Source organism: Hyposmocoma kahamanoa, unplaced genomic scaffold (assembly GCF_003589595.1).
Source record: "Hyposmocoma kahamanoa isolate Upper Pololo Valley unplaced genomic scaffold, ASM358959v1 236, whole genome shotgun sequence".
NCBI classification, from domain to species: domain Eukaryota; kingdom Metazoa; phylum Arthropoda; class Insecta; order Lepidoptera; family Cosmopterigidae; genus Hyposmocoma; species Hyposmocoma kahamanoa.
In genome coordinates, this window is record NW_020653753.1 from 351,594 (window position 1) to 375,229 (window position 23,636).

Below are 23,636 nucleotides of genomic sequence, written 5' to 3' on the forward strand. Positions count from 1 at the left end.
CAGTGACCATGGGACCTGTAAAGGGCCCGAAACGTTGGTTTGTTTGATAAAACAAATATACGCGATTGAGATCCGAAAAAAATAGTTTCATTTCCTAAGTTATTATTACTTAAGTAGATCTGATCATAACATGATTCGAAAAACTGTGACACATCCTCTTGAGAAATTAGACCAGCTAAGTAGGCGACTAGCGTCTTCCCGACGAGGCTATCACTGTTTCTAATAACCTATTTATTTAACCGTTTACCACAAAACAGTAGATTAAAGATAACGGCTGTCCGCGTGCAGCACGCGTACACCGCTCTGCGATTAGTGTACATGCAGCGCGTTTGCGGCATATTCACCAAGTACCATAAAGGCGACATCTTTGCAGATGTCACTGATAACTTTTCAGGAAATAGGTTTCAACATTTTGTTTCATTTAATCGAATTTCACATAAGATAAATGCACTTTTGGTGTATGGTGACATGTAACTTTATTATACCAATGTCACGAAGTTGTTTACGTGTGTTGGGTCTTCAGGTAATAGTTATGATATAGAAAGACGTTCTTAATCATGTGTGTGTGATACTTCGAACATGAAAAGTAATTTAACTCAGATTGTATATTTAATCTGACACGCTTCCTAGATAACATCTCATTTTGATTATAGATATTGCTTGCTCAAAAGCAGTCCAAGGAAAATTCACACACAAATTTTGAATTTTGATCTGCGAGATAAAAGGTCACCATGTGAATTTTATGGGAAAAATATTCAATTGTAAAATGAGCCCGAGAGGAAATAAGCAAATTAAAAAAAAAGAAAATTAACAAAGTGAGTAAAATCAAAAAAGAAACTTGCACTTCGGTAGGCAATGATACATACTAACTATTAAAACTATTAATACCTATGTAATAAAAAAATTCAAAATAAACAAATTGTATTTCCCACAACTGTTGTTTTATTATCGCATTACACATCTAATAATACACTATAAAAATACTCACGGGCAATGAATTTAAAAACTAAATAGATATGTAAGAGATCAACTAATTTAGACCAATTTTAGTTTTTGAGTTTTTGCTTAAAAGTTAAATTTATTTGAGTCAATGCATTGTTTACAAAAATTAATAACAGGATTTTAAATCCATCATTTACAAAAATTACCTACTGTATCAAAATAACGTTTTTTTTAGTTTCTATTACTTTCAATATTTATTTACACCTATTACGTGCTATTAAATTGTCTACAAATATAAGAATTTTCAAAACACAAACTTTAATTTACTATTAGTTATTTATTAACCCTGCCAGTTATTTCAAATTTATAATAAGCGGCCGGAAGTTATGGACCGTATAAATATAAGTAGGAATAATGATTCTGGTGCATTCAAATGAAAAGATACTATCAAAGATACAATCTTTGAAAATAATCTTTCCTGTGTAAAATGCAATATCTTTTACACTGCAATCTTCACAGTGAACGAGCAACGGGACCAATGTGAAAAACCTTATTACTAAATAGGTACGCTATCGAATGCTATGTGGGTATCTAGGTGTACTAAGTAGTTTCAAAGTGTCATACTACGTGTACAACACGGCTTGTTAACTCGGTCGTGCCAATTGCGACAACACGGGAGAAAGTGGCTCTAAAACTTCATTAATCAATTATTGATTTTTATTGAATTTCACGATATTTGAACACCGTAATATTCATACATTTTTGTGAAACAACTCCATTTTTTTTTTTTAAATTATTGAATCGTATGAATTAACGGGGGTCGCCACTCGCGTCGAGCAATCCACGCGCTGAAAATTAATATGAGTAAATTAAGAACAGGCGTCATACGTCAACAAGCGCCCGATGGCGACTGAAGGGACGTTAAACCGCTAGGTAATATGCAAATTTTGGGATAAATGAGAAATTATTACCTACAGGGGGACACTACTCAAAGTATATCGAGAGAAAAACGCCTTGAATTGGAGAAATAGCAAAATGAACTAAATAATTGCTAAAAGTAATTGCTGTTAAATTAAAGTTAGGCGCTATTTATAAAAATGAATCTTCATGCGTGAACAGCCACCCTTTGCGGTGGATGATTTTCTTCAAAATGAAATGGGACCACTATGGAAATACCCCCTTTCCAACAAAAATGAATCATGAAAATCGGTTCACAAATACCGGAGTTATCGTGTAACATACATACAAAAAAAAACATACAGTCGAATTGAGAACCTCCTCCTTTTTTGAAGTCGGTTAACAATAGGTACTTTACATACCAATGACTTCTTTTTTATATCAAATGAACTAAATAGAACGTGTATAGTATACGATATACATTTTTCAAATGACTTTAACTTCGTTTGTAAAAAAATAAATTCTAAAATAAAGCCAGTGTCCTTGACCCTCGACCCGAGCAAAATGAACCATATTAGTACGGGAAAAATTTGAACTCGTACTAATTTAGTATCGATTCTTAATAATAATGAGTACAATAAATAACTACTCTATTTACCAGGTGTCAAATTAGGAAATTCCTTGCACTACAAGGTGTCAAAGCAACGGAATCCAAACGGCGCGGCAGTGCAAACCGTTGAGCCACCGAGGTCGTCGATATTATGAACATGATGTGAAATATTACAAAATAATGCACTCTCATTTCTGACAAAACGATGCAAATCCTAATTTTAGGCACGTAAAATTTTTTAATTTGGCAAAATTGCAAATCAAGTTTCCCATATATCGAAGTTTTAATGTCATGCAAAAAAATGAGTCAGACTCATAAGAATTTTATTGTGCAGGTATTGTTTACGGAATAACATTCAACAATACTTTTGTGTGACGTTGTGCAAAGTATTTAATTTCTCGGATAACGAGGCTATGTGTTGTTATTGTAAACAGTTTAAGTAAATATTTTTGTTTTTATTGAAAGACTTAGGAATACAAACAAGTTCTTACCCTTGGTGTAGTAAAACCCGGAGAGTGTGCGAGGGAATTGGGGGACCAGACGTAGGCCATGATTTAGTGACCATTATTTAGTTGTACATGCTCCATCGTCGACTACTTCATTGACACTTTCCAATATGTGAGATATAAGACAAATGCTCACTTACTTTTTTATTTATTCATTTATTTTCAAGGGATAACAAATATTAGTACATGTTATGTTTACGTTCAATCAACAATATTATCCACAAATTACTATTAAAATTAAAATAGTCGTATGTGGGTGTAAGTGAATGAAATAGAAATTAGCTCAGGGCTTCAATAATAGTTTTTTTAAATTTACAAGCAGGTAAGTAAAATATGTCAATAACACTAGACAAATCATTGTACTCTCTTGCCAGCATTTGTTCCGTAGCGCGCCGTTTTATACAGCGGGTGGGAGCGCGTACGTCGTCGATGGACTCTCATGGGTACATTGTATTTAATATTTTGCTTTGTTATTGTGACAGTCTATGGAGTGTTACAGCTTGAAGAAGCATTCGTCTATTATGAAGTGTTAGCATTCTAAACTCAGGCAGTAAGTTCTCGTGTGTGTAGTTCTTCTAAATATTTTGTAATTTACCAACTTGAGGCTAAAATTGAATTGAATTTTTTTTTAAATAAATAAGTCACATGCCATCATTCGTCAACCGTACTTTTATCATCCTCTAAACTTTTATCACATCAAAGCCGTAGATAATATTTCCAAGCGCCTGTCTACACCAGGGAACACCTGGAAATTTACACCAGACGAGGGGGAGGACATAATCATGAGCTACGTAATAAACACAGGGTTGCACCCGTTCAGCATATTTTATCCAAAACGGGCAAATTAATATCTACCTGTATTGGGCCAGACAGTATACTGTCTCTTGAAATTGTTGATTCCGCTTCATACAACTTATTTAAATGCTGATTAAATTAATCAATACTTATATATAATTTATCACATTGGTTAAATAATATTAATATGGGATAATTAATTATTTTTGAATGTAACTAGAATAGCAATATAGGAAAATAATGCGAATATAATTTAATTTTTTTTTTTGTAAATGTTAATTTGACCGATAGAGAATCTCTATGTCTAATACGAATAATATGAAACAAATTATGTATAATATGTGAATTTAGTATTCAAGCATAAAAAGTTATTTCCTAATTTCTTTCGTAGAATTTATAAACCTTTCTCCTAAAACGTTCATTTTGCAGATGTGACCTTATTACGTATTATACCGACTATAAAGATCTTGCAACAAGCACGTAGTAAAATTCGTGAGGTCCGCTGGTTCGTTCTGTGGCTTAGTTGGTCCTTATGTGGTCTGTGGTTGGTATAGAGTCTGGCACGGTTTGCTACTAGACGTCGGTTCGAATCCGACCAGATCGAAGAATTTTTTTCTAAGTGATGTTTGTATTAATAATGTTTGATTGATCAAAAACCATTATACAGTTTTGAAACTGGTATACTGAATGTAATTTACATGACACCTTGTTGAAAACTTGAATTTGCTAAACCAGGGAAACCTTTTTCTTTGATGACAACAGTATCCTTCACTATTAATGAGTGGTAATTGCTATTTAACATTAAAAAACGTACAGTAGACATTTTTAGTAATTCAGGAAGTACTGCCACTATTTACGCCGCCAAGCAGTAACGTAAGCATTACTAAACTAAGTCCAAACTCATGGTACCACGTTTTTGTTTAACTAAGGTAAACGATGCTTTTGTGGGATACTGTATACGTTTTTACAATTTCCAGATTCCGGAGCATATATTAAGATTACCATTTCCTAAGTTTAAAACTTACATTAAAAGTATTTTAATTGAAAAGTCACATTACAAAATTGTAGACTGCGTGTTAGATAAGGATGTATGGAAAGACAACATGACTCTAGATTCCACGAAATGTGATTCAAAATATATTTATATATAGCATTTAAATTTATTTGAAAAGAGCAACCTCTAGAGTTTCTTGCTCGTTCTTCTCAGGGAAGTCGGCATAGTTTGAAAACTTTACCTATGGAATAAATAATTATTTGAATTTGACTGCGTTTTGAAATTACAGGCACATGGGACTTGTGTCTGAGTTCATGTCTCAGGGTGGCGGTTTATAGGCGTGTCGCTCACAACCAGGCGCACGACTTGTTCATCCCATCACTTGATATCATAAAAAAAATATGTCATAATTGCTATAACTACATGCCTTGTTAGAGACTTACCCGTACTCTCACTGGATTACGACAGCTCCCTGAATAGTGGTAATTATTGTTTAATATACTACATTTGAGAACCACAGATACGTTTGTTCTCATGCGAAATACAATCACTAGTTTTTGTCCGCGTTCAATTGAATGCCGCGGTAGATGTGCATGCAGCTACTATGAGAGCGGGAAACGAGCCTGCCACCCAGCTCCAGTGTCGGAAGAGATCGAGTTCCTATTGCAATCAGAGCGAAACCAATTTCGGGTGCTATTCGAATTACCGACCAATACAAAACGTAATTGATACTTATTACGGAATTTAGAACCCGATATTTCGTTATCGGGTTCGTTTACAATCCTTGCAATATCTTAAATGGAATGATGACAAGTCTAAACTTAGGAACTAGAATCAATCCGTGTACAAGCACCAAAAATAATAAAAAACCTTCAAATTTAGTTTGTTCAAGCTTTGTACTTTGGACCGTTCTTATCGTAAGCGGCATAGAGTTGGATTTGAATCTTAAGTGTCAAGCTTGATTGCTCTTGACCCTGTATGTACTAAACATGAGCCGTGGTAGCCTGAGGCTCAATTTATATTACGGCGGAACGGAATGGAAGCGAATTTTGTAACGATATTGTACATAGAATAATGAACTTTATGGTCAATTGTGCAACGTACAAACTAGATACGAACCAAAATATTTCACGGAATTTTTGCGCATGCTCGAGACGCATTCCGCGAAAAATTTTAGCTCTTATCTATTTTGTACGTTACATAATTGCCTATAAAGGTCATTACGCTAATATCGTTACAATAGCTTCCACTCCGTTCCGCCGCAATATAAATTGAGCCTAATGGTTTCATTTACGGTGTTGTGTGCGAAATTTAATTCGTGATCTGTACATCAAAGAAGGTTCACAGCCCTCGAAAAGCGTATCAAGGTCCCACGCATTAGGCGAACGTTAAGGACTATAGCCTAAATGCTCGCCTGAAAAGAGACCCGTGAAATATGAATGGTGAAATGTGCACCGCGAGTGTCGCCGATGAATGTGGTGAACGACGTAAAATGGGCGTGGCGACAATATGTTTAATTGAGTATAGTAACACTATAAGCATATTTCACATCTACTATATTTTAATGCAATTAAAATTAATTACGATCCTGTCAACGTACATTCCATTCGAATTAGATGAATGAATGAATGAATGAAAAGTTAAAGACAACCGTGTAACTCTAGGACGCTAGAGTACCTTCCAATACACTGTGTGTCTCAAGGATGCGTGTATCACTGGTTTTTTTTAATAGGTACTTGAATTTTTTAAATTTTTAAATACTTTTAAGCAGTAGTAGAGACCCTTGTTAAAGAGTTCGTCCACGGAAGTACTGCCACCTTACCTATTTCTGCCGTCAAGTAGTAATGTTAATATTACTGCGTTCCGGTTTAGAAGAGTAAGGATGCTAGTGACATCACAGGCACATGGGACTTGTCAAGTTATGTCTCATGGTGACGGGCGTAGTGGCAGTGCCCCTCAGACCTTTGCGATTTAAAGCTCTGAGTGGCACTGCAACTGTTATGGACAGGCGTGTAGCTTATCATAAGGCGCACGAGTTGTTCGTTCACTCACTTGATATTATAGAACAAAAAAACTTGAACAATATTTGCCACGCCGATTTCATGCCGGTCAAGAAGCGTATAGAAGCCGCGGTGCGGCGCGACTTGGCGATGGACATGTCTTATTTATTTATTTATTGGTTCAGCAACAGCTTAACACACTTAACATTTACATACATTACTATAATAACACTGGTGTGTGAGCCAATTACAGCCGACCACAATATTGCCATAATCACTTAAAACAACATAATTAAAAAAATTAACTATTCATAAATTTTTCTATTCATAACAGAGTACCAAAAAAACCGACCTCAAAAGTTACTCCCCTAGTTAGTCCTCTAGTTTTCCACCCTTAGATGTAGAATATTTTCTTTAAATTTAGACCACTACTGAGGTATTCTCTTCCCAACAAAAAATTAATCATCAAAATCGGTTCGCAAATGAAGGCGTTATTGCGTAACATAAATAAATACATACAAAAAAAACGTGCTGTTGAATTGAGAACCTCCTCCTTTTTCAAGTCGGTTAAAATATACATTTAATTCCTATTGTTTGCATCAGATTAAAAATGAAAATATAAAATATTATAAAAAATTAAATATAAAAAGCTTCTTTATATTGTCATAGCTGCATCGATACAATCGATGATTCCGCCAATGTATTAGCTACCAATATTTAACGAGTGGGGCGCGACAACTTTGTCCTTATGACGGGGTAAACTGTCAAAATATGTGTCAAGATGTGCACGATTACTCAGGTTATTCTAGTTGGAAAGCATCCTGGACACCGAGAATGTCTCATTAAATTTGAACATATCGCTATTGTAAGCCACAGGTTTCTTTTAAGAAGAGTACAATTGGGCCATATTTTAGTGTTTACTCGTATAACTGAAATCAATTAAATATCAAAGCAAATTTTCCGAAATCAATACTTCGAATGCTGAGTTATCATTACACGAAATTACAGCACGCAATTTTGACGTACAACACGCTCTGTTCCAATTCAAGTCACTGTGAACGTCATTGTCGCCCAAATCACTTGAAAATGATTTATAAATTCGGCATTCGCTTGTTTCTCGCTAGTGTTTTGTTTCGATATTGCGAAGCAGGATTCCCGCGAAACCTAGCCTGGACTGGAGGTCCTGTACATACGGAATGTGAGCACAGTGCAAAAACGTTAATTAGTAGTGGGCAATATATTAAAGACAATGTCGTTGCTACAAAAGCTGTAACGTTCAACGATGACGTGTACATATTGACGCCCAGGTAAGCGTGGGCCTACTTATTTATTAAATTTAAACAGTGCGTAGGAATATATCATTCCTAACCCTTTCATGGACTATACATAAATACCGCAATAAGTACTGCAAACAAAAATGTCAGTACTTTTTTTATATTATTATATCATGTAACGGAACGAACGACTTGTTCGTTGCGATGACAGTGCACTTGGCACATGAAAAAAAGATACAGGGAATCTGTCTAAGGAACCATTAGGTCTTTTTAACCGACTTCAAAAAAGAAGGAGAAGGTTCTCAATTCTACTGTATGCTTCTTTTGTATGTATGTTACGCGATAACTCGGCATTTGTGAACCGATTTTGATGATTCTTTTTTTGTTGGAAAGAGGGTTCCTCAGAAGTGTTCCCATTTAAATTGAGGTCGGTTTTTCATTACTCTGTACCGATTGTTATTTGTCAAAACAATTTTAACTTTTTCGACTCAGTTTGTTGTAAGGATCATTGTGTTGTATCGTAAAAAATCAGAACAACAGATCTCGATTATATAATTATATTGTTTATATTTTTGATACAAAGTGACGGGACGAACAAGTCATGCGCCTGGTGTTAACCGACACACCTGTCCATAATAGTTATAGTACCACTCAGAGCTTTAAATCGCAAAGTTCCGAGGGGCACTGCCACTGCCCCCGTCACCCTGAGTAACAAGTCGTATGTGCCTGTGATTTCACCGGCACGCTTCAAAACCGGAACGCAGACATGTTCACGTTACTGATTGGCGGCAGAAATAGGCAGATGGCAGTACCTCCCTGGACGAACTCTTTCACAAGTATGCTACTGCTATGAAAAGTTGTATAAAATGTTCAATGTTTGTAAAAAATGTTGTTGATACTTGTCTGTTAAAAAGCTGTAAGCGGCAACTACACATAAAGCACTTTAAAATTGCACTGTTAAGCCCGTAGTTGGTTTTTTAAGATCGAAACGGGATACCCGGTACTGTCATATTCTAATATTTAATTTTACGGTAAACGCTGTTGCTGTCCGTCCATGAACAGGAACGTTTTCGAGCTTTTAGTACCCGTAAAAGTCTACAGATTCAAATTCAAAATACGTTTCTGAGATAACAGCGAGCGAAGCTAGGCTAAGTTAGCTAAATGAGCCGTAGCCGCGGCATCACACCGCGAACAAAGCTAACCGAGCTAAGGTCGCATACGCGGTGTGGCCTGCGCTTTATAAGCAAAACAAATGCACGGGCACACTTAGCGAAACAAAAAAATGAGAATTCGTATTCTATACTAACGTTTTTAAGGTAAAAAAATCTAAATTAAAGAAAGTGCTTTTCTGTAAGATTTCGTAACAAATCAGAAACAGCTGAGAATGTATAAATTGTAATAGTTTAACGTTTATTCTTAGAATAATAACGCATAGAAACCTAGCCCGCACACGCTAAGTGAGGCAAATTGAAGCGCTCCTAATGGGCCTATACGAGCGGGCGGGCCGTCAGTGCTCAAAGTTAACTTGCACCGCGAAAAGTTCAACAATTTTAGCTAAAAGTGACGAAGTGTGCGGTAAATGAGTGTAAAAATACGTCAGACAAACATAAAATAGATACTAACATCACATTCCACGAGGAAGTAATGCGTTTCAACTTGTATTTTTATATAAATATTCACTAAAACCGGAAAGGAACTTACTACTAAAACTAGCCTACATGAATTTGACTTTTGCCTCACTTGTGACAGTTTGTTTGATATGAAACTATCATTCTATGCGTTATTATTCTAAGCGTTTATTAAATCAAACATTAATAAATATTAAAATAAATTTAACTAAAGTTTATGAAAAACCAGATCGCATAATTAACATTGAACCACTCAAAAAATCTGTATTAGTAGAAAATTAAAACAGATTAATGAAAAAAATGTTGTCGTCTAATTTTTTATCTTCTTATTAAACACAAAAGAAAAAATGGATTACGTGACCAATCTTTTCAAAAAACTTGCATTATTTTGTGGATTTTACCAGTGTTCCGTTAAATGTACCGTAAGTGTATATTAAGAAAATAGTATTCATTGTGACGGCAATATTTGTTGCTCTGCCAATCCAAACTACTATATTAAATACGAAAGTAACTCTGTAACGTTTTTAACCTAAAACTCTGAACCAATAATGATGAATTTTGATACAGAGATAGATGGGATCTAGGACAAGGACATAGGCTACTTTGAGGACTTATCACCAGCTGGTTAGAAATAAAATATTGTAACTTTTTTTGCACACACTCATAGCCCCGCACTAGGGAGAACCTGTATCGCGGGTAATATAATAACTAATATATTACCTTAGAATAATAACGCATAGAATGATAGTATCATATCAAACGAACAGTCACAAGTGAGGCAAAAAACAAATTCATGTAGGCTAGTTTTAGTAGTAGGTTAAGTTTCGGTTTTAGTGAATATTTATATAAAAATACAAGTTGAAAAGCGTTACTTCCTAGTGGAATGTGATGTTAGTATCTATTTTATGTTTGTCTGACGTATTTTTACACTATTTACCGCACAATTCGTCATTTTTAGCTAAAATTCTTGATCTGTTCTCGGTGCAAGTTGATCTTGAGCACCGAAGGCCCGCCCGTTCGTGTAGGCCCATTGAGTGCGCTTCAATTTGCCTCACTTAGCGTGTGCGGACTAGGTTTCTATGCGTTATTATTCTAAGTATATTACATTAAAAAAATGTAATATATCAGTTATTAAAAATAGCATGATAAACCGAATCGATTAATATACAATCCTTGTTTTTACAGAGTACCCGCAGCGATGGTCACAAAAAAATTTCATGTTTTTGTATACCCCAATGATAATTAGAATGTATGGACAACGGCACATCAGACCACACATGTTTGTTCGAAAATCGCCTCCAGTGCAACGAAACAAAATACTTCAATGTGTAGCTTGATGTACTGGCGTACTTACACCTATTGTAGACATAACTGTACCCAATAGCGAGTAGAATAAGGATATATTATGCAATTTTTATGAACTATTCTCCTTAAAGGCTCTTGTTATTTAAAATTTCAGATTTAAAAGCGGAGTTCTATCGACAATATGGTTGATAGTGCGTGGGCGTCGCTGTGTCGAACTCCAGCCGTTTCCAGAGCAACACTCGCATTCTTTAGGAGACTGCAACCAAATACAAAACGCTATTGACTTCTACCTAGATTATTTAGTAAGTAAATAATAGCAGGGTAATTTTCTGGTTAGTTTTCTGTGCCTAATTTCGGTAATTGAACGGTTAATCAATTGAATATTCCAGATTATTTTTTACAATAACAATCGACGGAACGAACAAGGCGTGCGCCTGACGGATTGCGACAGGCCTATCCATGACAATTGCAGTGCCACTCAGAGCTTTAATTCGTAAATAACTGAGGGGCAATTCTACTGCTCGTGTCACCCTGAAACTTAAGTCGACAAGTCCCATGTGCCTCTAAATTTCACCATTACCCTTAACCCTTCAAAACCGGAACGCAGTAATGCTCACATAACTGCTTGGCGGCAGAAATAGGTAAGGTGGCAGTACTTCCCTGGACAAACTCTTTCACAAGGAGCTCTCCTTCTATAAATCAATCTTATTGTACTGTTATAATATACAGCGTTTTTTTTAAATAGGACAAGGTAACTAACTGTCTTAGGAACATAGGGCATAGTAAATTTTTTGGCCAAGCGTGAGATGTCCATAAAATAAATAAAACAAATGATTTTAGTGCTGATCGACTCAGTTTTATGAAGGGATCATTTCGTTTTTATAGGACGAGACCAATTGGGACAGGAGAAGTTGGTCAAATTTAACAAAAAAAATTTCATACAAAATTAATAACACTTTATGAAATTTCACCAACTTCTACTGTTCGCTGCAAATATAATATGTATTTGTAGTGAACAAGCGACCATTGACCAATCAGTGAGTCCATTCGTTACTTCTTATTATTTTAGTGAGAGAAACAATTAAATTAATATACGAAAAGCAGCTTAACTCAACAAAATACGATGTATAACAACTAAGTACATGATTAATGAACCTACTTCATTGTTCCAATAATAATTAACAATCATAGCAAATATGTATGTGTGAAAACTCCAATCATTCCGCTGCCATACATGTTTCAATGTGTCTTTATTAAGCTTGCTATGTCGCAAATAGAGCAATGAGAACAAAAGACTGCCATGCGTGGGTGCGACCCCATGAGAGCTAATATTTTCGCAATATATTGCTTCATCGATAGTTTAACTACCATATACGGAAGACTTATTAAACTTGAAACAATGTTATTAGATAAAAAAACAGTTGCAAAACAAAAAGGAATCAATATGCTCTTTTACTGATTCGGTTGGACGGAATTCATTCGATCAAAATATGTTTCAATACTGCAATTAAATGGTGATACTCTATGAACGCTATATAAGAGAAACAGTAGAACAGCTTGTGAAAGTGTTCATCCAGGGAAGTGCTGCCTTACCTATATCTACCGCATTATTGCGTTTCGGTTTGGAAGGAACAGGTTACATGGAACTAATTACGAAGGCTGCGGGCGGAGGACTTAAAAAAAAACCAAAAAGATTTTATAAAAACTAAAATTTAATAGAAATTATTCCTAAACTAATTACAAGTGTTTGCGTTCGATGCTAGAATTACAATATCATAAAAACATATAATTAATAATTAATTTAACAAACTAGGTTACATGAGTTTCGAAAATGCTGATGCGACGCCTGATTGCTGCATTTTGGAATCGGTGTAACAAACTTGTCAACTCAGGGTGACGGGCGCAGTGGTAGTGCTCCTCAGATCTGTGTGATTTAAAGCTTACCGTAAGAAAACAAATATTATCTTATTATTAATACATTAGCGTTCGATCTTTGTATTAATAATTATAACAAACTTGTGGAGTAATTTTACAAAAATAATTTAATGTCATGGAGTTCGAATATCGTGACATTCAATATCTAACTCAAAAAGTCTAAAAGCGTCTGCCACGGTTTGCTGGAAAACGTAGATTCGAAACCAGCCGGATCGAAGAATTTTTTCCAAATGTTGGATCTTTGTATTAATAATTATAACAAACTAGTGAAGTAATTTCGCAAAAATAATGGTCAAACATCGTGACATTCAATAACTTAAAAATTACAATTATTATCTTACCAAAGAGCGTATAAATGGAAACAAGCAACTATTTGTTCTTTCGTATTTTATGAAATCAGCATCTTGGAACTCTGTGTCAGAAAAGTATATTGCTATTAGCGAAATAAAAACCTGTAAACTATATCGGCAATAAGATGAAAAGAAAAAAGTTGTCATAGCACTAAGGATGAGAACCGGACACGTTTTGCCTTTTTAATGAAAAAAAAAAAATTCTCCAAATTTTTCTGCGTAATTATCATGCGGAGTAGTGGAACATGCATATCACTTGTTACTGGAATGTGTCCGATACCCGTAATAGCGGACGGTGTTGATGAGCAACTTATTGATGCTTTAAATTGTATACTGGGCAACCTGGGCAACAGTCATATAAAAGCTTGAAACTATTTATTGAATCGGCTCTCCAGCGCCACCCAAACATGTAAGCTGTAGATTAGATTACGATGGAATTATCACATACATTGGGGTGCGTACAGATCTGGCGAATGCGCCGCGAACGCGCTGCACGTGCGCTGCACGCGTGCTGTATGCGTGCACTTAAATACATGTTAATATAATATGTGGCGCGCGAGAGGCGCTCGAACGGCAAGATCGCACAACGCAATACACGTATGCAGCTCGCGTGCCTTTCGTAGACAGGCGCATTTGCCAGATCTGTACGCACCCTTGTATAAATATTCCTAAGTAAATAAAGATTAAAAGAAATAATAAATATAAACCTCCTCAACTTAAATAGATAAATTATTTGACTACAGGGAAACCTATGGATACTGGACAGCGGCATTGTGGAAACCTCAGAACATCCTCGCTGTACCTGCAGACCGAAGGTGGTGGTGCTAAGCATTCTGCTGAAGAAGTTCACAAAGCAAATCCAACTGTCTGGTCTGGTAGTGCAGACTTCTAATCTGCAGAACATTGTGGTGGAGCATGCATTCGGAGGGCCTTTTGTGTAAGTTACCCAAAACTATAAAATACCTTCAGAAAACATTAGAAATAATAATTGCGAAAAAGTTGCACGACTTATAACTAGATACTTTTGATGGTTGCACAATTGACTCAAATAAATCCATTTACTCTGTTTTTCACATTTAACTATAATTGTAAACGTAGCGCAACACTGAGCCACTACAAAGTAAGGGTCCTGATAACGAATTCACGTATTAACTGCATGCAGTCGAAATCGACTTCATGCTGCCGAGATCGACTGCATGCAGCTAGTCGATCTCGGCTAGTAGTGTAGGTCTTTCAACTGTAACTGAACATTTGCAACAAAGATATTTTAATAATATGAATACTAGGTATACTGTTAGCATTTTCAAAGTAGATACTGTATATTTATCACGTACCCTTCAGCAGACTAAATTAGGAGTAACGTGTTGTTTTTTTAATAGATAATAAATATAACATGGGCGTGCGCACATCACCTAGTAAGTTATTTAAACTATAGCCAAATGGGGTCAATTTTAATAATAACAGTTAGTAAAACGCACCTATAAGCCAAAATAATAAATAGTATGTAGTAAAATTTTTCGTCGTTACAGAAAGGCTAAGGTTAATTAGCCACACTGCCCAGATCTTATATTTAAATTTCTCTTCAATCGTTTAATTAATTTACTAACATTTTATCACTGGAAATCTTTATGTTGTTCCAAAAAAAGCAAAAATACTTGTTCAATGTTCGACCACTTTTCTGAAGTCGATATGTCAAAACAATAAAAAAACCTGTGCGATAATAATATCTGAATGAATGTCAAAAACTATAAGAGGTTTTTTTTAATAACGCACACACATTCAATATACACATACAACTATACAACATACAAATAGGGAAACCCTGGGTCACGGGTGCCATGGACACACACATAGACAACCACAAATTACACCCAAACTCACGAGGGAAATAAATGTAAGCCATGCAAATATTTCTCCCGGTCCGGGAATCGAGACAGGAGGCACGGAGGCTTAATGTCTATAACCACATAATGGACCGCAGACTTGGCTTGTACCTATCTACCCAAAACTAGCATTAGAAAAATTCACCAATACTTGGCTGTATGGTGTTAAACCTTTTCCTTAACCTATATGGTGTTAATTCTTTTCCTTAACGGGAGGAATTTAAAAAAAAATGAAGGCAATGAAGTCAAGGTTTGCCGTGAAATTCGGCATATTGTGAATTCCGACACTGTAGAGGTAGGTAGTACATTTCTCTATAAAGTTACACGGTGTAATAAGTATCAATTTAGAATCAAAACCTAAAAGAATTACGAAAGTGTAAATCTATTAGGTAATAAGCGCCAGACATGATTCGTATATCAAAGATCAAGGTTTTGCCTTGAAATTGTCAATTAAATACAATACCTAGATTATACCAATGTGATTGATTGTTACTTTTCAACAATTTAAACTAGCTTAGTTAATAAGACCTGAACAAAAACACACACTCATATATTTTGTTTATTTGTGTGAATTGGTTAGGTTTTATGCCTTAAGCGAACATACCCTAATAAAGTCCTCGGTCCAAGGCCAATGTAAGGCAGAAGTAGATTGTATATAATTGACACAATATTCAGAAAGTAATTTATTATAATATAAATAAAGGGTCGTAATCCCAATACATCCCTTCTAACTCAGTGTTTTTGAAATAATTATTACAATGAACCATTTTATTAACAAATTATTATGAATTCCACATTAATATTAACACCATGGACACCTTACATTTCATGTTAAAACTTTTTTGAAAACAAACTGAAATTATCAAAAGTCTCAGTTATGCTTAGAGGATGGAAAAAAATAAAGGACAGGAGCTGCCTTATCTACGGAATAAACGTACCTACCTAAACTTAAATTGTACCATAATCATAAATAAGTCAATATCGACATGCAAATGTATGACTTGAATGCTGAAACTGTTTTTTTGTTTGCAAATTTCCTGTAATCAAAGTATGATTAATACTAGGCTATTATTAAGGCAAGTAATGAGCCACTTTGATCAAAATTAAATATAAAGTTATTTACCAATAAATGTAATGATGGAATTGCATTATCATGTAATCTATTTACATTCAAAGTTGTATTAAAATTTGACTTCAAAATGGAGCGATCAAACGAAGATGGTATTAGATCCAATGTTTATGTTCGGCAGTCCTACAATTTCCAACCATTCTTTCTTTCTTTTTTCATTTGTAGGTAAACTTTAAAAATAATAATAATGAAATAATAAAAACCTCGTAGTGAATTATTTTAATAACAGAATATCGATAATATGTCTGCTTACAAGAACAACACTATATCAAAATAATCGTTATCAAAAATCATCAAAATATACTAACAAACAGGCAATGTAAAGTAACCAAAGCAAAATTCGGCAAGACTTATGAATAAACTAGGTACTTAAATGCGTCTAATTACATGAGATACTTTATGTATGATTATGGGCAATTGTATGTATGATTTATAGGCAGAAAAATAACAAATGCCGATGTAATGTAACACTTGGTTGATTTCCGATTTTCTACTGCCGCACCCCTTAATGCTGCAGCGACGCATTTTTATCAATACTTAATTGTTCTCACTGTCAATATTTTTGTCTATTTCATTACAATTCATGCGAATAATTCACTAAAACATTTGGCCAAACATTGGTTTTGACATTTGATGTACTTCCTTTTGACAACCGGAAACGGTTGAAATGAGTACAGTTGGCATTTAAGATGACGTTACGTATTTTCGATTCCCGTGTTTGACATAAATGAATGTAGTGCTATGTCTTTTGGCTTATGACGGCACGCAGTAGTTAAACAAAGACAAAATGTTTATGTTTTCACCGTCTAAATGCATCATACATTTATAAGGTCTGATTTATATATGTCAATATAACATGTCCTTTGGTTTCCATAGTCTAAGCAGTTATGACCTTAGAGCACATAGGACTGGAGGCTTCGTCGATAGGAAGTCCCCTCTGTCAAGGAACAAGCAAAAAAATCCATATCACAATAGACACTACTTTAGAATGGATGTTTTTTCATTTGCATTATCAAATTCACCGCGTCAAGTGCTCCATGAAATATGTTGTCTTGCGCCATACAAACTTGCAAAAAAATTTGCTACATCCAGCTCGCCAAGGGTTTCAATACGTTTTTAACCAGTACGTATTACATATCGACACCATCACGTCGACAACTTTCGTCTCTAGCATATTCATGAGATTCGATTTTTTTTATAGGCCTATTCTGTGTACGGACATGTCATGAATGTATGTTTTATCTGTGTATTTGTAAAAATAAACTAATGTTGTCGATTTTTGTTTTTGAGAGACCATTTGAGTGACACAACTAAATATTGCATTTGAGTGCACCTGTTTGCTTGTAGTATTCCCCCCGCTCCCCTAAAAGTGGCAGAAAGTTTTCTTCGAGAAATATCGCTAATAGCGCCTTGCTCTAAGGTTATCATACCGACTACACAAAGTCATAATACCGAATAAAGCAATTCACCTCGACTTGACTGTCTGGTTTTAAACGCCTTTTTACGGAAACAAATAAAAAACCACAACAAGCAATTTAATAAAATTCAGCTGACCATGGTCCTGAATTAAAATATACCTCAGTAGTGGTCCTATTTAAACTTGGGGTAAATGTTCCACCTCTTAGGGTGACAAACAAGGGGAAAAATTACTTTTGATTTCGGTTTTTAAATACCCTGTATTGAGGTAATTTTAATTTTTAAATCGCGTATTCCACAATTTTATGTTGATGATGATGTTCTAATTTTTTTTATGCAGCTACATTTCCGATGCCTCCCGCGGGGCCATTCTTGTCCACGACGCATCATCTGGCGAACAACGGGCAGTACTGGCCTGTGCCCCAACTCTCGGCCTTCATATGGCATTGGTGAAGAAAGGGTTAGTACAGTCCGTGCTGGTACTAACTAGAATGCAGGATGGACGAGTACTAGAAGTGAATACCAATGCTTTGAAGAGAAAGGAGGCAGGAATTGCCCTTCGAGGTAAAATTTCAGTCTATTTACGCCTATTATATTCAGGTCGCGTTCCCAATAAGTCGTGACAACAGATAGTCGTGCCACTTTAAAGTGTCGGGGTTTGTATATTTCAATGAAGTTGTTCACATATAGAACAACAACATGATTAACTGTCGTTCACGACTTTTTTGACGATACGATGACGGACTGTCATGACAATGGAAAGAGCTATAACGACAATCGTCAGATGATAAATTAAACGTCACGATCAAATGTGACGACAGATAATCGCACCTTCAAACGATTATATTATATTAATTTATTCATAATACAATATACAATTGTGTTTGAATGTCAACGTATAACTAATTAAACAATTTACTTTATACAATAAAATAATACAATAATAATTTACAACATTGTCAATTAATTGATTTAAAATTCTTCATCTACACTGACTTACAAACTGAGTAGCAGTATTTTTCCAATAATAAAGATCTCAATTTTTGTTGGAAAATGTTTTTGTCATTTATAATTTTAAGGTCTATGCTCAATTTATTAAACAATTTAACAGACATACTAGGGACAATGCGTCAATGTTTAATTTGGGATCGATAACATTTTTTAAATATTTCCTATTTGTAGTTTCTCTTGCACTTTGCTCTATATTTGACTCAAAGTTCCTTCTTCTTTGTAAAAGTCTATACTTCGTAGATTCTGTCATGCAAACGAGGAGGCGGGTGCCGTGAACCGATAAATTGTCGTCGCGATCTAGTGGAAACAGCTAGACACGACAGTCGTTCAATGATAAAATTAACGTTCACGACACAGTCACGACAGATAGTCGTGATATGTGAACAGGCTAGACGCGACAGTCCAACGATAAATAAAATGTTACGACGCAATGGAAACACACCGTGACGCTGAAGCTGTGTTCTCCAATATTCTTTTCTCGTTTGTAACTAATAATTATCTACAGAAAAAAACCTAAAATGCTCGTTGTAACATAGTATAACAAGATAAGTATAGTAACGTGTCTGGAACGCCTTCATAAAGTTGCCTTATCGGTATTCTACAACATACATTACGGAGAGTGTGCGATGAAATTGCACGATTAAATTCCGCCGCTGCCTTACCATCATCAGGGGACTAGACGTAGGCTTGGGATCCACCCCTATGTTGTGGATATTCCAAAGATTCGCACGAAGCGTTCCGCCTCCACATTTATTTGGTGGACTGCTATGGAGTGGAATTCCTTGCCCGCAGACAGACATATTCCCTGAACGCTATAACGTGGGTCTTTTCAAAGCGAGAGTGAATAGACATTTTTTTTTATATGATACCAAGTGACGAGACGAACAAGTCGTGTGCTTGATGGTAAGCGACACGCCTGTCCATAACATTTGGAGTGCCACTCAGAGCTTTAAATCACAAAGATCTGAGGGGGCACTGCCACTGCACCCCTGCCTGTAATTTCACCAGCACTCTTACCCTTCAAAACCGGAACGCAGTAATGCACACGTTACGGCTTGGTGGCAGAAATAGGTAAGGTGATAGTACTTACCTGGGTTTCACTATTTGGGTAGTTTTTTATAATATCAAGTGACAGTATACGAACGCATACATTCGCATGATGTTGCGGTGCACTCGCGTTGCATAACGCAGGTCGTCTCCCGCGACATTAATTATAGAATTGAAGCGTTCGCTCGGTGTTTAAAAAAATGACATTAAATACTACACGTATTTACTGTTGTGTTTGTGGTAGTTTGAACAAGAGTGCCTCATATTCAGAATTGTTCAACATTCCCTTTCTATTTCATAATCATACTCTTTAATCAAGACACCAATCTGTGATCCTGGTATAAAAATATCAATACGTAATGTACCTATTGCATTTAACAAAGATTATTGCACGATAGTACTGCGATGAACACCTTTTTTTTTTCAAACTATGCTTACAACTTCTAGGTACAACTAAAATAATAATGTAACAACCCTACACTCCGAGCGAAGTGTATGTGTATACGCGCCGAACATTGTTCGCCGGAAGTTGCCTTACTCGCTCTTATTATGATTGTAGTCTCGAACTACCTAAAGCAGTAAATACTTCTTTACAGGATTTTTTTTACGATGTAACTACCTGTTTAGTTACTCATGTACATTATATTTACTCAAATGGTATGTAGGGAGGTATCCTTCCTAAGCCTTTCCAAAGTAACCTTACGCTAGTAGCCCTGTGTCATCAAATGTCAAGTAACTATCGAAAGGTCTTGTTTCGTGCAATTAAGGGTCTATACAACAACCTCAAATGGCTTTGGTTGATTCCGTACTAAAGTGAAAGTAGTGAATCAATCATGTTGGAAAAAATATATAGTAAAATTGGGGATACACACTGATTACTATAAGGTGTGAAAACACGATTCATAAAAAATTTAACTGTAGAAATTAAAATACAAAATTACCTCGAAATTTGACAAGCAAACTGCTGTATTCAATGGGTACTTTGCATATAGCAATAATTATTTTTATGGCCAGGCTAAATAAGTAAGTCAGTCGGTAGAGCACTATGGGTATTTATTACTATAAAAAGCGGGGCACAGTGATATTACATAGATTCTACGACGTAAGTAAATACTTATAATAGGAACGAATACAAAATTACAGCAGAAAAGACGCGTGCACATTAAAGACTTCTAATTCGAACCAGTGTTTGACGCGAACTTTTTGGATACTAACTGGAGCGCGCGGGGGTGCGTATCGGTAATCACGCATAAAACGGAAGTTATTACCATATTTGGTCAGAAAAAGTGATATTTTGGCAATACAGGGTCGATGGCGAGAAGCGCCATCTACATTCGCAAAGACTAATCTACGTCCTCGAGGATGGGTTAGTCGTCGCGATATCGGGTAGGACGCTTTAGAGAACGCTTCGAACGCACTAGATAGGGTTGATACGCTATACTCTCCCCCTGCAGTTCATGATGGCGACATCGCTCATGAACTGACGAAAGTAGTTCCCCTCGTGCGTCTGACTCGGTGCTACACGTTTTCATTAGCCGAGGACATTCACGTCGAGGTAAGGGTACTATAGGTACCGCAGCAGTATTAAATCAATCACGATAAGGAGTGAGCTGCTTTGCATTTGCATTTGCGTTACCGTTATTACCATATTTGGTCATGAAAAAGTGATGTTTTGGCAAAACAGGGTCGATGGCGAGAAGCGCCATCTACATTCGCAAAGACTATCTACTTCCTCGAGGATGGTGGTCGTCGCGATATCGGGTAGGACGCTTTCGAGAACGCTTCGGACGCACTAGCTGGGGTTGACACGCTACATTTTTTAATATCAATGGAACTAAATAGAACACAAAATAAATTCTGAAATAAAGTAAAATAAACCGTATGGGTACGGAAAAATTTTAATTCGAGCTAAGGTAGTATCGACTCTTAAAGCTGTAATTATGATCTGAATCGTAACATAAAACACTTTAAACAAAACTGTATCCTTAGTACGGTGGGAGAAGTACGAAAAGAGCTTATTATTTTGTTTTGACTAATTATTTGGAAGAACTGCGGTACCCTCGTAAGTTCAAATGCCTGTGCCGCCATCTACCTTTCACTTTGATTTCTAAATAACGAACATTGTGAATGTTTAGAAACAAATACGTCTTGGTGATGACGAAGGAAAACATTATGATGACACCTGCATGTCGCAGTAGAGTTCCTCATGAAAGAGTTCGTACAGGGAAGTACTGTCACTTTACCTATTTCTACCGCTAACTAGTAACGTGAACATTATTGCGTTCCGGTATTGAAGGGTAAAAATATTGATGAAATTACAGACAGTCTCAAGGTGACTAGCGCGATGACAGTGTTTTTTTTATAATATCAAGTGACGGGACGAACAAGTCGTGCGCCTGATGGTAAGCTACACGTCTGTCCATAACAGTTGCAGTGCCACTTAGAGCTTTAAATCGCAAAGTTCTAAGGGGCACTGTTAAAGATGGGAAAAGCTGCTTATTTTTTAAACGTTTAAAGTTATGCTTTTTTAGAAAAAGCGTGCTTTTTTATACGCTTTTTCACTTAAACGCTTTTTAGTTAGAAGCTAAAATCGTTTAGAAAACGTATCAAGCGCAGAGACTTTTATGTTAAAAAAAGCTTGCAACGTTGTGTTGATAGCGAAACGCAAGAGTAGACCACTAAAGGTATTAAGATAAGTTTTTTTGTAAAAAACGAGTTATATTTTTATTATGACATAACATTATTATATTAACATTTTGTTCATTGGCGTTTGAAAGCGTTCAAAAAAATAAGTTGTTTAACTTTTGTAGTTGTTAACCGTTGAAATGGAAAAAACTGCTTATTTTTTTTAACGTTAAAACGTACGTTTAAAAAGCGTGCTTGTAAAAGCGCTTTTCACCTAAACGCGTTATAGTTTGACGCTTAAAAAGTCGTTTAGAAGAACGTTTAAGCGCATAGACTTACGCTTGCGCTTAAAATGAAAAGCGCCCACCTCTAGGCACTGCCACTGCGCCCTTCACCCTGAGACGTAAGTTGACAAGTATTATTATAACAGGAACCTTCTTCTACGTATAGGTTTTACCATGATGCTTTCCTACACCGTTAGCGAGAAGTATTACTGCTAAATATGTTTACTTACTTATCAACTGGACCAATTGCGATGGAATCACGTTATTTTATATGGCGAACGGTTAAGCAGTAGAATTACCTGCGTGCAGACTTATTTCCCGGTTCCTGTAGTAAGGAAGGTGCCTGTAAATTCACCAGCATCCTTACCCTTCAAAACCGGAACACAGTAATGGTGACATTACTGCTTGACGGCAGAAATAAGTAAGATCGCAGTAGTAGGTACCTTGGACGAACTCTTTCACAAGGACCTCTACTGCTACTAGTGTGTAAGAGTACCCCTCAGATCTTTGCGATTTAAAGCTGTGAGTGGCACTGCAACCGTTATGGACAGGCGAGTCGATTACCACCAGGCGCACGAATTGCCCGTCCAGTCACTAGGTATTATAAAAAAAATCAGCCTATCAAAGTATGTTAACTGTAGCTATTATATTATTATATTGTCTTGTTTGTTTTTCAGTATACAGCGACAACTCAACCCCGCTAATTATCTTAGGCGCAGACACATATCACTTATACCTACGTCACGCAACGTGTGCTGACGTTCTTTCCTGGGACACTCGAGAACACATCAACTCGTCTCTTCTGATGAACATACATTCCGCAGGCCCACGGATGATACCCACCTCAGTCACCGCACATCCACTGAAACCCGTGCTATTGATTCTTGATAATAATTACGTTGATGCTACGTTTAATAAAATGGCTACTTATCACCGAATTACATTTGTTGGCCAGTTGTAAAATTTATAAGACATGAAAATATAATTAACTGAAATAAAGAGAGA

The 23,636-nt window shown here is 36.0% G+C and overlaps 1 protein-coding gene across 1 annotated transcript; it reads left to right on the plus strand.

Moving 5' to 3' along the window:
- The first annotated feature begins 7,830 nt into the window (after window positions 1–7,830).
- On the plus strand, window positions 7,831–23,636 carry LOC113228686 (major royal jelly protein 2-like). The gene is made up of 5 exons (XM_026462040.1): window positions 7,831–8,051; window positions 11,106–11,253; window positions 13,980–14,173; window positions 18,005–18,228; window positions 23,309–23,636. The coding sequence occupies exons 1-5, from the start codon at window positions 7,831–7,833 to the stop codon at window positions 23,590–23,592; spliced, it is 1,071 nt and encodes a 356-aa protein (XP_026317825.1). The 3' UTR covers window positions 23,593–23,636.

Bases quoted from the DNA above. Each gene is read 5' to 3' on its own strand.
- LOC113228686 (XM_026462040.1), top strand. From the start codon at position 7,831: ATGATTTATAAATTCGGCATTCGCTTGTTTCTCGCTAGTGTTTTGTTT. The intron at 11,254-13,979 runs GTAAGTAAATAA...ATTTGACTACAG, and splicing joins ACTTCTACCTAGATTATTTA to GGAAACCTATGGATACTGGA. The intron at 18,229-23,308 runs GTAAAATTTCAG...TTTGTTTTTCAG, and splicing joins GGCAGGAATTGCCCTTCGAG to TATACAGCGACAACTCAACC.